We start from the raw sequence: 14,953 nt of genomic DNA, 5'->3' as shown, positions 1-14,953 counted from the left end.
TAATTTGGAATGTATAAGGAGTGTTTGGCAGCTAATTATGAGATAACCATGATTTTGAATTTATAAATATCGATTTTGGCATATAAATATATATAATATGGGTATTTGGTAGCTTATATAATAACCACAATTTTAAGTTCGTAATTGATCTTGACATGTGGGATTTTGGTAACTGATGAGATCTTTAGTTTTGGCTTCATAATTGATCTTGACTACTCTTCTCCTTATGCATTTTCGTGATGATGGGTGGCCATAAAATATTGTTAGAGCATTGCTCAATATAAAGTAGTGACCGAGCTGCTAAGAGTTGGGGTTCTTGTAGTTGTTAAGGACGGGTCTGGTAAGCCTTTAGAACTGGTGCAATTTTATAACTTATACTACTCTGTCTCTTATTATAAGATTCAATTTTTTGAATGGGTTTGTCTTTTTATAAGATCCTTTTAGAGTTTGTCTAAGTGTTAATATATTATTACCTATTTCACCCCTAATTTAATGCATTTAATCTATTTTCTTTCTTCATTTATCTCATTATTACTCTCTCACATTTACCTATTTGTATATAGGGTATATTTGGAAAAAATTATATTTGCTACATATTAATTGCTTTTAATTAATTTTAACTGTTTTCTTAAATCACACAATTTAGTTAAAAAGATCTTATAATAAGGGATAGAGGGAGTAGAGTTTATTTTGGATAAAATAATTTATAGAGTTAATATTAGGTACATTTGAGTGCATTGTCGACAAACTAAAGTGATCCCCTTATATGAGAAAATGGCGGATTCAAAGCCCCAAAAGACTAGTTTAACCCCCATCTAATTTTTGAGGGGGAAAAAAAGGAGTTAGGTGGTCAAAAGTGAAAACAAATCGCTCGGAAAAGACAATATTAAACTAATTTTAAAAGATTATGTACTTTTTTATTCTTAAACTTTTTATGTTTATGATATTCTTTGACATGATTCTCCCGCGTTAAGAAATTTTAATTTGTTTAGGTTTACCTTCAAAACAAATAATTAAATATTACGTACGAAGCTGGCCTGTGCGTAAAAATATTCGTCGAAGTTGATTTTTTAACTTGTTTTCTTATTTCTTACTTGCATATGCATGATTCATGTTGTATTCTGAGTGTCAAATCCGTAATGTATTGTATTAGCTAGCTATAGCTTATGTGATTAAACCTCGTAATTTGTCACGTGAAATATGTATATATGTCACAGTGTGAACCTCAATTCATACGAAGAACCTAACTTCTAATTATCGTGACCAGGGTTGTCATTATATAATTTTCCACGAGTTCCTGTAGCCCGATTGACTAATTTTTCTCCCTGTCCCTAGGACGCGACATGCACGCGAGTCTCTTAAAATATATACTCTTCAGATCCCTAATATAAGGTCTAATTTTAAGTTGGTTTTAGTTCTAAATATGAGATTCATTTCTCATATTTATTAATTTTTTCTAAATTATCCCTATAAATACTCCCTCAATCATAATCAAGTAGAAGAAGGAGAGGGGATATTAAGAAATATGATTATGGTGTTTTAGAAAAAACGTATCACTTTTTTTATAATTAACTAACTTACCTAACTTTTTTAATCTAATCAAATTAGTTAAATGAGTCTTGTATCAAGGACAGAAGTATCAAATTATATGCTATTACTAATAAAGCCACGTTTCAAGAAAAACTCAAATAGCTCACGGACACGTCAGCCTATATATATATATATATTCATGCAATGGTTTCATCTTACCCCTGTGTTTTGAAAACTGTGAACTTTCTGTCATCCTTGAACTTCTGATGTCTCTCGCTACTCTCATCTCATGTGCAAAAGTAAAAGCCATGAATAGTGAAAATCACAAACTTCACGTATTCTTCCTTCCCTTTCCTGCTCATGGCCCCTTCATACCAACACTTGATATGGCCAGACTCTTTGCTACAAGAGGGGTCAGAGCCACCATTGTGGCTACACCACCATTAAACCTCCCTCTTGTTTCCAGAATCATCAGGAAATCCAAAACTACTCCTTCGAATTCCACCATCAACATCGTAGCCATCAAATTCCCCTCCTCAAGGTTGGTCTGCCCGAAGGCTGCAAACATGTCCACTCTATCCCCTCCCTGTCTTTAATTTTTTCGAGCGACTGTTGCATCATCACCACCCACATTGCATCATCGCCGAAGCCCAGTGGGCGACAGATTCTGCAGACAAGTTCGGGATTCCGAGGATTGTGTTTCATGGGACTAGTTCTTTCTCTCTGTGTGCCGCTGAGTGTACAAGACTCTATCAACCTCATAAGACTGTTTCATCTGAATCAGAGCCCTTTGTGATTCCGAACCTTCCCGGAGAGATTAAACTGACCAGGATGGTTTTGCCGGACTACATCTTGAACGACGACAACGACTCTGAGTTGGCGAGACGAAGGAAGGAATGACGGAATCAGCAGGGAGAAGCTTCGGGGTGATTGTGAATAGCTTCTACGAACTGGAGAAGGTCTACGCAGATCATTACCAAAGTTAATTGGAAGAAAAACATGGCATAGAGGCCCTGTTTCCCTGTTTCGCTACTGAATAAGAACATTGGGGGGGGGGGGGAAGGCAAACAGAGGGAAACGAGCTTCCATCAATGAACAAGAATGCTTGAAATGGCTTGACTCCTTTACATCTGCTTCGGCAGCATAGCAAACTTCACGGACTCTCAGCTCGGAGAAATAGCAATGGCTCTAGAAGCGTCCGGACAAGATTTCATCTGGGTTGTGAGGAGAACCAAAGAGGACCAACAAGAACAAAAAGACAGACAGAAATGGCTACCTGAAGGATTTGAGAAGAGGATTGAAGGTAAGGGTATGATCATCAGAGGATGGGCCCCGCAAGTACTGATTCTTGATCATGAATCGATAGGTGGGTTTGTGACACATTGTGGGTGGTATTCAACGTTGGAAGGAGTGAGAGCAGGAGTGGCAATGGTGACATGGCCTGTATCTGCAGAACAGTTTTGCAGTGAGAAGTCAGTCACAGAAGTTCTCAGAGTAGGGGTTCCTGTGGGGGTGAAGAAATGGGTGAGAGTAGTGGGGGACAGTGTAAAAAAAGAAGCCATTGAGAAGGCCGTGAGAAGAATAATGGTTGGAGAAGAAGCGCAAGAAATGAGAAAGAGAGAGAAGAAACTTGCGAGCTTGGCGAGGGAGGCTATGAAAGAAGGAGGATCATCGTGGCTGGACTTGGGTGACTTGATTCAACAACTTAGGTCTCGTGGTCGCCGAGTAGTGATGGTTTCTTGAAGAGACCAGATGATCGTGCTTGCCATTCAAGTTCAGTTTACTGGGTATCCGATGATATATTTAATTTGTTATGAAAAAAAACCTTATATATCCTTAATTCTTACCTCGTGGAGTTGAATTCAACTATTGTACTGTAGTCAAATAAATTAATACTTATTTATTATATGATCTTCATTCAACTAAAGATTTTTAACACGTAATTTTTATTTTAAATAAATAAATAAATAACTAACACTTATAGTAATATATTTGGAGGTAATAATTAATATTGAAATTATTGTTTACATGGTCCTAGTGTTCAATTGCTTAATGGGTTCGGCTTTGGTCGGCATTTTTCAGTTTTTCTACGTTAAATTTTGGGCCACTGTGTCAGCTCCTTAAAACAAGAGAAAATTACATATAGGTCCCACTACGTTGGACCTTAGATGAATAAAATCTCTTTTGTGAGACCTGTACATAATTTTCTCTTAAAACAATGCATCAGCTCATCACATCAAACAAGAACAAAGCTCCAGCGACAAAAGATAAGAACAAAATGATGATAACTATTAAACTATTGTTTAGGTTTTTTAGTGTATTACGTGATTTATTTATTTTTTTCATAAAGGACGTCATGAGTATAATTTGATGCAATGTTAATAAAATTGAATTTTACGCACAGATACAAGAAATATCTAAACATATTAAAGGTATAGGTGGTTATATATGAAGAATTTTTTTTTAATGAACAGTGGAAAAAGTCTGTAAAGATGAAAATGACGATAGTATAGTTGAGAAATTGAGAAATTGAAAATGATCTTGCAAGGGGAAAGTGAAGCTTCAGAGTAGGGCTGTGCAAAAAACCCGGTGGTCCAGGTAACCCGGTCTAGCCCGATATGGCCCGGTCCAACCCGGTCTAGGTAAAATCAGTCTGAAAAAAAAATCAGACCAGACCAGACCAGACTGATTGGTCGAGCTGGACCAGGCACAGGACCAAGTAATCAAAACACTTAGTCTGGTCTGGTCTGGCCCGGGTAATATATATATATATATTTTTTTTAATTTGCGTCTGGCGGTCTGGGACTAGGTCTGTCTAACACTGTCGTTTTACTCACACTCCTCACTCAACTGTCTCAACATCTCAGCGCCTCAGCTCGTCGCTCTCGCCTCTCAGTCTGCCCTCTCCGTTCTCCCCATCTTCGTCGAAGAAGCCCTAGTAGCAGCAGGTAGCACCGTAGCAGCGACGGCGTCTCCTCTGTCGAACGGTTGATCTCCTCGGCCCGTTCCTGATCGGCTGATCCTCCTTCATCGGTCTGTTCTCACTCCACTCCTTCTTCATCGCTGTGCTCTGGTTCCAGTCCTCCCTAATCAGCCTGTTCGTTCTCCTCCAGTCCTTCATTGTTGTGTTTGAGGTAGTTATTTTTGTTCTACTTTTCTCCTTTACTCTGATTTTTCCAGATATAGCAAACCTGTTGTCAAGGAAGGTTGTTTGTTAGCGCTCACCATCGAAGGGATCTCGGTCGAGAAGCGGCCCAGTTATCCTGCATTTTCTTTTTTTGATTCTTCAAAAACTAAGAATTTTCTTAAAGAAGAGTCCGAGTAGGAGTAGCACAAAAAGAGGGATTAGCGTCGTCTCTGGGCGGCGCCTTCGGAGTCCGATAGCAATTGAACTTTTTTTGGAAAGGGCACTCAAAGACTGGTCCGATGGACTCCCATGCCGAATGGAGAAGGAGGGGCAAGGGCAGACCGCTGCTGGTAGCCTTAATTGGGTGGCGCGCTATAGATCGGATCCTAAGTAGCTATAGGAGAACCCTGGTAGCCTTAATTGGGTGCCGCATGGAACATAGATTAGCATGTAGGAATGACTACAAGTGATCTTCCATCCAGGAAAATTGTCATGTGCATTTACTCTGTCTCTCGTCAAAAAAAATCTGATATGGGTTGCTGCTCATTTATCATTCTCTGTTCGTTGAGACTTGAGACCGTGAGCTAGTTTGTAGTGCCACGGTGAGCTAGTTTGTAGTGCCACCGTGAGCTAGTTGAGACGTTGAGTATTTGATGTTTTAGAATTTAGATTATCAGTTGTTTGAGATTTATTTGATGGATGCGAGCATGCGCGTGATTATTGGTTGCTCATTGCTGAATTGATTTGTGCTTTTATCTTTGTGCAGTAGTAATTTCTGAATATCAGTTTTTTGAGATTTAATAAATGGGTTCACTAGTTACTGAATTAAGTATTTCCTGGAGATTGTTTTGCCTTTGATCTTATTGGGGTGAAGTAATTTGGAAATGGAATTTATATAATCAGTAATTTGTGGATGCAAGAGTCACCGTCCCTAAGGAAAAGACCTTTTTTGCGCTCACCTTGTCCTCTCTACTGATTAGATTCTTAACCATCCAGTAAACCAAGGCTTACAATTTTGGGGTGTGTGTGTGTAAATTAAATGATTTTATATTGTTCTTTTATGAGGAGTGCAGGAACTACGTGTGCAATTATATATAAGAACTTAGAATTGTATAAGTGGAATGTATTTGATTATAAGAACTTAGAATTGTATAAGTGGAATATATGAGTAGGTCACATTATATTTTGTTCAAAGCCAAATTTATCTCCTTGTTTGTTTGTTTGTTTATCTATTTATTTGTGTTTTTATCTTTGTGCAGGTATGGATATTGAACAATCTTCAAGTGTTGACCAATCTCAATCTTCTCCCATTATTGGCGAGAATGTGACTCCAACTCCTAGTGCACCATCTTCCACCCCTAGTGGTCCTAGTTCTCATCCTCACCAACCTCCAACCACCATAGAATGTCCTCCCCCTGCCCAAACAGCTACAATTGGAAATGTATCTACAGAAGGGAGTAAGAAGAGAAAACAACCTGAGAAGAAACAATCACAAGTGTGGGATCACTTTACTAAGTTACCGTTAGAGGAGACAAATGGAGAGGTTAGAGCTGCATGCAAGTATTGCAATATAGATTATGCTTGTGACCCAACCAAGCATGGGACAACATCTTTGAAAAGACACTTGCGAAAATGTCAAAGAAATCCACACAAGGCTGCTCAAATACCAAAACAATCGATGTTGAATTATACTACACCAAGTGGGCAAGCGGGAAGCTTGATGCCTCATATGTTCAATCAAAAACGATGCCGTAGGGCTCTTGCTGAGTTCATCATATGTGATGAGTTGCCATTTAGGTTGGTTGAGAAGCAAGGCTTTAAAAATTTTGTCAAAGAGTTAGAGCCACGATTTCAGATCCCTTCAAGAATAACGGTTGCTAGAGATTGTTGGCAATTATATCTTGGTGAAGTTAGGATCTTGAAGAATCTGTTGAGGCAATGTACTAATCGTATTTCCCTCACTACGGATTGTTGGACATCAGTTCAAAACTTCAATTACCTATGTCTCACAGCTCATTTCATTGATAATGATTGGAAGCTGCATAAAAGGATTCTTAATTTTTGTATGATTGAGAATCATAGGGGTGAGACAATTGGAAAGACAATTGAGAGGTGCTTGTCAGATTGGGGCATACAAAATGTTTTCACCATTACTATGGATAATGCAACATCCAATGACTCGGCCTTGACATATTTGAAAAGAAGATTAAAGAACTGGAAGGGTCTTGTTTGTGGTGGTGACTATCTTCAAATACGATGTTGTGCACATATTCTCAATTTGGTTGTTAATGATGGCTTGAAGGAATTGAAAGATGCCTTTGAATCAATTCAGAATGCTATTAGATATGTTCGTTCTTCCCCTGCACGTCTTCAAAAATTTAAAAATGTTTGTGAATTGGAAATGTTGGATTCAAAAAATATGTGCTGCTTAGATGTTAACACTAGATGGAATTCCACATATATAATGTTGGATGTTGCTTTGAAATTCCAAAAGGCATTTGAAAGATTGGAGGATGAAGATGAAGATTATGTCACATACTTTAACAAAGGTTCAAGACATGATGGCCCTCCTAACAAGCAAGCTTGGCATAAGGCACAGGTCTTTCTTACATTCTTAAAAGTGTTTTTTGATGTGACCTTGTTATTTTCTAGCTCACTAACAGTTACTGCAAACATATGTTTCCATCAAATTGCACTAATTCATGAGCTGTTGGATGAGACTACTCAGTCTGATGACTCTCTTCTTAGGGAGTTGTCCTTAAGTATGAAGATGAAATATGATAAGTACTGGGGAGCGGCAGATAATTTGAATCCTTTGTTGATTATTGCTGTGATTTTAGATCCTCGATACAAGCTTGCCTACATCAATCATGTTTTTGAGCAGCTCTTTATTGATCCTGAACTTTGTATGTCCATGAAAAACAAGGCAAAAAACACTTTGTATCGCCTATTTGACGAGTACTCTGCAATGATTGGTCCTGAAACAAGTAGATCTGGTGGTTCTAGCACTTGTACTTCTTCTGGTGGTGCCAATACTTCTAGTGCAAATGATGGTAAAAAAGATCCTGGTCGTAGATGGTTGGCATCCCAGAAAGAAAAGAGCTCATCAGTAGATACTCAATCAGAGTTGGATAGATACCTTTCAGCTAATTTATCAGAAGACATTCCTACTGATGATGATGATTTTGATATATTGACATGGTGGAAGGTTAATTCTACCAAGTATAGAGTGCTTTCCATGATTGCACGTGATGTAATGGCTATACCAGTATCTACAGTGGCATCTGAATCAGCTTTTAGCACTGGAGGACGTGTTGTTGATGATTATAGGAGTTCTCTATCTCATAGGATGACTGAAGCACTCATTAGTGCTCAAAATTGGCTACTTGCTGGGCAATCTATCTCAGAATTTACCTCTTTGTTGAGTGAATTTGACAACTTTCAAGAGACTGATAATGTTGTTAATGTTCCAGGTAATATTTTGAATTATATGCTTCTCAATTCAAAATTACATATTTCATTAATTATTACCATTTCCTTCTTCTTATATGTATATATATAATTTGTTTTTGCTAGATGGATCCAGTGTAACAGATGGAGGAGGAGAAAAATGAAAGAGGATGATTGATGTTCAACATCATGGAAATTAGATTTCAATCATTTGTTGTTCACTTTGTCTTGTTGTGTGTAATGTTATAGACTTATGATGGATTATTGGATTTTATCATTAGGACTTGTATTTTTATTGTTGTTGAATGCTATTGGATATTTTTAGATAATGGTTTTTTATTGTTGTGTCTACTGTGTAATGCGAAATTTTGTATTGGATTGAGTGGAGCCGTGGAGTAGATAAAAATCAGTAGAAAAAAAAAGATGGCTTAAAACTAGGAGGAAAAAAAAAAAGGAACTAGACTGCCTGGACTGGTCCAGGTGGTCCAGGGGTCCAGTCCAGTGCCAGCTCGAACTAGACTGCCTGGACTGGTCCAGGTGGTCCAGGGGACCAAGTCCAGTCCAGCCCGAACTCGGGCTGGCACTGGACTGGACCAGACCTCGGGCTGCCTTGTTCAGCCCGAGGTCCTACCCAGACCAGACCTCGGGTTGATACCTAACCCGGTCTGGTCTGGTCCATGATCACCCCTACTTCAGAGTAAAGTTGAGAAATTTAAAAAATGACAACAAAAAAAAACTAGGCAAAGAATGTAGATGCGTATGAGTTCTTTGAATTCAAAGATGGAAATGTGTTGAAAATTAGAGGGCATTTGCATCCCACAAAGGAGAAAGATTCTATATGAACTCCATGAAAAATTACACTCCCTTCCCTTCAAAAATTTCATTTACTCTTATTTAAAATTTTCAAATCTTAAACACATACATTCATATATTTTTTTCTCTACGTTGACGGTAAAATTTTTATAAAATATAGTAAAATCTTCTTAAGCTTCTTAACCAAAGGAACCTCTACATTGACTCAGAACATTATTGATCATATGAATCTCATGGTAGCAGAGGAATCCCTGAGAGTCAAAGGATCCTTTATTAGACGCAAATCGAAAGACAAAACGCAGTGTCGTTCATTTTGAGAGATCAGCAAGCTCTTCGATGAGAGAATTCAAGTCAGAGTAAGAAGATCCTCCTTCCTCCACAGTCTCCCTCGCCATCCTCGCAAGTTTCTTCGCTCTGTTTCTCATTTCCTCTGCTTCTTCTCCTTCCATTATCGCCTTCACTGCCTTCCCAACCGCCTCCTTCTCTATATAATCCCCTACCACTGGAACCCATTTCTTAACACCCACTGCCACCCCAATCCTCAGCACTTCTGTGATTAACTTCTCATTGTAAAATTGTTCTGCAGACACAGGCCACGTCACCATTGGTACTCCTGCGCTCACACCTTCCAGTGTTGAATTCCACCCGCAGTGCGTCACGAAACCACCTGTGGCTTCATGATCCAGAATCAACACTTGTGGGGCCCACCCTCTGATGATCAGCCCCTTACCTTCAATCCTCTTCTCAAATCCTTCTGGGAGCCACCCTTCATCTTGATCGCCATCTCCTTCTTCTTTGTTGCCCTTCTTGCTTTTCCTTACAACCCAGATGAAATTCTGTCCAGAAGCTTCCAGACCCATGGCTATTTCTCTGAGCTGATTTTCGGTGAAGTCCTGATCTACTTCCGAAGCAGATGTAAAGAACTGAGTTGGGTTTCTTGGAGTCGAGCCACTTCAAGCAGTCTTGTGCATCCATGGAAGCTTGCTTTCCTCTGTATGATTTTTCTTTGTTGTCTGTGTTGCAGAGAGAAACGGGGCCTATGTGCCATGCTTTTCTTCCAAGTACTTTCTTATAATGATCTGCGTATATCCCCTCCAGTTCGTAGAAGCTATTCACTACCACCCCGAAGCTCTTCACCACAGATTGCTTTGCGGCTTTAAACATTCTCGTAAGGAAAGTATCTTCATCGGTCATAAAGAAACTAGGCAAAATCTTTCTTGTCATTTGAATCTCGACTCCTGGGAGGTTAGGAATCACAAACGGGTCTGAATCAGACACAACATCCTTGAAAGGTTGGTGGGCTGTTATAGATTCACTCACACATAAAGGGAAAAACCCAGTCCCATGAAACACAATCCTTGGAATCCCAAATTTGGTTGCAGAATCAGTGGCCCACGGGAAGAAGGAACCAGCAATGAGGCAATCTGGGTGGTGTTCTCGCAGGAGCTGCTCAAGAGGCTCTTGGAGCATCGTCGTTGCTTCGAAGAAGGCCGGCACCATCGAATAGGAAGAGACAGCGTCAGCGTTTTCGCAGCCTTCTGGTAAACCAGCTTCTGCACATGGGAATTTGATGGATACGAGATTGATGGCAAGGCCAAGTGCTATGGATTCTTGTATTGATCTGGAAATGAGAGGAAGGTTGAGAGGGGTGGTGACGATGGTGGCTCTGACGCCTCTGCCAGCAAAAAGTTTAGCCATATCAACAGTGGGGATCATGTGGCCATGAGCAGGGAAGGGGAAGAAGAATATGTGGAGTCGGTGATTCTGGCCTTCACTAGCCATGTGTTGCTTTCTGGGAGAGCAAGTTTTGATGTTTGAGACTTTAGGGTTCTGGGAATTTCTGAAGAGAAAGACGATGATGAGAAGATATGAATAGAACCTCTAGGAAATTGCGTGCATCAGATATATAGGTGGGTCAAAGTCGTTGCTCGGACTAATTAACTGACAAGGGAGGGGGGTTAGCGGGACCACCATCTTGGCATGGTCAATGTCAAGCTTTGACTTTTGCGGCCCTAGTATGGCCCGCACGAGAATGAACGTGAATATACTCTTGGACATTTCTAATTCTAGATTTTCCTTTTTGCCCAGAACAATTTTATTTGATTAAATAATATTATTTCGGATCTTTAATATAAATCTAATTTAATTTTTATTTTGATTTTAAATATAATATTTTAATTCATTTTATCTCATATTTATATATTTTTTAAGATAGTTTTTCTAATAATAATAGTTCTAACCAACACACTTGATTAGTAATGATATCTTAAAAAAGACAACACATATTTATTATAAATATTTTAAGACTAAATTAAAAGTTAAACTGGATCTTATAATCAGATTGAAAGTAGTAATTTTTTTTTTGGGTTACATGAAAGTAGTAATTAATGTTAAAATTATTGCTTACAATCTTGGGTTGGGTTATGTGGTCCCGGCGTTCAATTGCTTCATTATAGGTTCGGCTGTGGATGGCTTTTCAAATAGGCACGCCTCTGTTTATTTTTTGAGCGACCCTGTCAGCTAGGTTAAAAAAGACTACCATCAGTCATCAGATGAGACAAGAACAAAAGTGTCAGCGACCAAAGATCAGGACAAAATCATATTTCTCGACTACTTAATGTCGGATTTGATTAGGGAACTGATTGTTTCAGATTCTAAGGCCAGATTGGATGAAGAAAAACGAGCCAGAGAATATTTAAAAGAAAACTTTTAAATATAGTAAACAGTTTTGATAGTTTTTCTTTTTAATTTTTTGTTTCTAATTTTGTTCCCGCTCAAATTAACGGTAATTGTATCCAACAAGCAGTTGGTAATCTCTTTTTTATAGTTCTATAGTTCTATATTAACTACTAGAAAATTTTTCTAGTACCGATTTACCTGGGCCTTTTTTTTTCTCTCGTGCGTGTGTTGCACATTGTTAATAAGTCATCTTGAGTATAGTTTGATGTAATGTTAATAAAATTGAATTTTATGCGTATATCTATAAATGTATTGTTACCTAAACATATAAAAGGTATACTTTAAAATTGGCGATGAAGTTCGAAGAATTTTTTATTTTTATTTTTACATGAATAATGGAAGAAAGTTTGTAAAAATGACGATAATATTGGCTTCAGTGAGGGTAATGTTGAGCTGAATTTTTCAAGAAATCATCGGTGCATTTATATGGATTAATGAAATCAAATAGCCCAGACTTGTGCCAATCATGCCCAGACCGTGACAGGATTTGTCTGCACTTGCTCCAATCTTACCGGGACCGTGCCAGGACTTACCCACCCCTTAAAGTGTCTCCTTATAACAGATTTCATGAAAATTTCCAAGTTCCACGAAAGGGGATACTATTTCGTGGCCAACCTCACCCATGTTTTCTTAAATTTCACCTCACGAAAATCAGGTAGACATGTAAGACCTTCCCAGGATTTTATGGAGATATTAAGAATAAAATAAATGATTTAAATTTTTTCTACACAGGAAGTCAATATACTATTCAAGCATTGTTTCCTAATATTCTTATTAATAAAGATTTAAATTTTGATTCTTCACAATAATATCTATTTGTCCATCCCATTAGATCTAAAGCTTATTAGTAGAATTAAAAGATTTACTAGGTATTTGGATGAAATCAAAATTATGATTTTAAAAATATTTTTACAATATATGAAACAAATATGTAGAGGTGTTTATTTGGGTTTGTGAAAAAATATATCTCAGAAACATTTTTCACAGTGCCCTAATTATATCATTAAAAGTACAGCAAGTCAAGGCCTAAGAGGAACTCCATTATTAGGTGCAAATCGAAAGACAAAACGCAGTGTCGTTCATTTTGAGAGATCAGCAAGCTCTTCGATGAGAGAATTCAAGTCAGAGTGAGAAGATCCTCCTTCCTCCACTGCCTCCCTCGCCATCCCCGCAAGTTTCTTCGCTCTGTTTCTCATTTCCTCTGCTTCATCTCCTTCCGTGATCTCTTTCACTGCCTTCACAATCGCCTCCTTCTCTATATAATCCCCTACCAGAGGAACCCATTTCTTAACACCCACTGCCACCCCAATCCTCAGCACTTCTGTGATTAACTTCTCATTGTAAAATTGTTCTGCAGACACAGGCCACGTCACCATTGGTACTCCTGCGCTCACTCCTTCCAGTGTTGAATTCCACCCGCAGTGCGTCACGAACCCACCGGTGGATTCATGATCCAGAATCAACACTTGTGGGGCCCACCCTCTGATGATCAGCCCGTTGCCTTCCATTCTCTTCTCGAATCCTTCTGGGAGCCACCCTTTTTCTTGATCTAGATCTCTATCTCCTTCTTCTTCTTTGTCCTTCTTGCTTTCCCTCACAACCCAAATGAAATTCTGTCCAGAAGCTTCTAGACACAAGGCTATTTCTCTGAGCTGATTTTCGGTGAAGTCTGATCTACTTCCGAAGCAGATGTAGAGAACTGAGTGGGGTTTCTTGGAGTCGAGCCACTTCAAGCAGTCCTGTGCATCCATGGAAGCTTGCTTTCCTCTGTATGATTTTTCTTTGTTGTCTCTGTTGCAGAGAGAAAGAGGGCCTATATGCCATGCTTTTCTTCCAAGTGCTTTCTTATAATGGTCTGCATATATCCCCTCCAGTTTGTAGAAGCTATTCACCACCACTCCGAAGCTCTTTACCTCTGATTCCTTTGCGGCTTTAAACAATCTCGTAAAGAAAGTATCTTCATCGGTGATGCTGTAAGTAGACAAAGCCATCCTTGTCATTTGAATCTCGATTCCTGGCAGATTAGGAATCACAAACGGGTCTGAATCTGACGCAACATCCTTGTAAGGTTGGTGGCGGCTTATAGATTCCATAACACACAAAGGGAAAACCCCGGTCCCATGAAACACAATCCTCGGAATCCCAAATTTGGCTGCAGAATCAGTGGCCCACGGGAAGAACGAACCGGCAACGAGGCAATCTGGGTGGTGTTCTTGCAAGAGCTGCTCAAGAGGCTCTTGAAGCATCGTCGTTGCTTTGAAGAAGATATGAAACAGTGATGGGGATGAGATAGCATCGGCATTTTCACAGCCTTCTGGCAAGCCAAGTTCTTGGCATGAGAATTTGATGGGTACGAGGTTGATGGGGAGGCCAAGAGCGACGGATTCTTGTATGGATCTGGAGATGAGTGGAAGGTTGAAAGGGGTAGCGATAATGGTGGCTCTGATGCCTCTGCTAGCGAAAATCTTAGCCATATCAACAGTGGGTATCATGTGGCCCTGAGCGAGGAAAGGGAAGAAGAATATGTGGAGTTGGTGTTTCTGGTTTTCACTGGCCATTTTTGCTTCTGGGTTCACAAGTTTTAATTCTTTTCCAGACTGATAATGGCGGTGGGAAAATCTGAGGAAGACGATGATGGGAAAGAAGATATATAATCAAACTGAAGGCAGATTAAAGAACTGCCCACTATGATTGACTAAGTCAAGTGCCAAGTGGCAGAGGACTAGAGCCAATTAAAAGTTGAGAAAGTACGACCAATGCTTTTCAGTTTTGTTTGCCTTTGGTGAGGTTAAGAATTGATGGACCCCGCCACCCAATCCCATGCGTTAATTAACCCTCTGTATTCTTTTAATCTAAATTGCAAAAGGAATATATTTAATGCAAAAAAAAATTCCAGATTACACGTACACCAACGGATCTCTGAAACAAGCCTGGAACAATACTGGGTGAATTCTCTGTTTCCCTAATTTGTCACCAACTTTGCTTTGCACTTGCGCCATTGACTTAATCGTATGTATCTAATTGTGCCACGTGTCTCCACACATCATTCGGTGAAAGCGGCGGATTCACTGCCAAAGGAAAAGGAGGATAACTATAGCTCGTCTTTAAATAAAGTTATAATAATATATAAATTCATATCGTAAACTCAAATTATGAATTTATAAGAGTTTATTTTTATTAATAAATTAGTATTAAAAATATATAATTAAATCATTAATATATAAAAAAGAAAAACAATTTTATTTAAATATATTTTAAATTTAAATAATTGAAATTATATCCATACATATTTAT

At 38.8% G+C, this 14,953-nt stretch overlaps 2 protein-coding genes across 2 annotated transcripts; both read right to left on the bottom strand.

Annotated features, from left to right (window-relative positions):
* Positions 1–9,040: 9,040 nt before the first annotated feature.
* Positions 9,041–10,752, bottom strand: LOC114739230 (scopoletin glucosyltransferase-like). The gene is given in 2 exon segments (XM_028927276.1): positions 9,041–9,813; positions 9,815–10,752. Coding segments are annotated over 2 exon segments (1,473 nt in total). The 5' UTR covers positions 10,703–10,752; the 3' UTR covers positions 9,041–9,228.
* Positions 10,753–12,676: 1,924 nt separating this feature from the next.
* Positions 12,677–14,371, bottom strand: LOC114739226 (scopoletin glucosyltransferase-like). Its single transcript, XM_028927272.1, has one exon. It carries the CDS (start codon positions 14,215–14,217, stop codon positions 12,739–12,741), a length of 1,479 nt encoding a protein of 492 aa, XP_028783105.1. The 5' UTR covers positions 14,218–14,371; the 3' UTR covers positions 12,677–12,738.
* Positions 14,372–14,953: the final 582 nt, after the last annotated feature.

The sequence above is a fragment of the Neltuma alba genome, unplaced genomic scaffold, assembly GCF_004799145.2.
Source record: "Neltuma alba isolate B1F8T4 unplaced genomic scaffold, ASM479914v2 tig00013810_pilon, whole genome shotgun sequence".
NCBI classification, from domain to species: domain Eukaryota; kingdom Viridiplantae; phylum Streptophyta; class Magnoliopsida; order Fabales; family Fabaceae; genus Neltuma; species Neltuma alba.
This window is presented reverse-complemented; position numbering and strand designations above follow the sequence as displayed.

Bases quoted from the DNA above. Each gene is read 5' to 3' on its own strand.
- LOC114739226 (XM_028927272.1), bottom strand. From the start codon at position 14,217: ATGGCCAGTGAAAACCAGAAACACCAACTCCACATATTCTTCTTCCCT.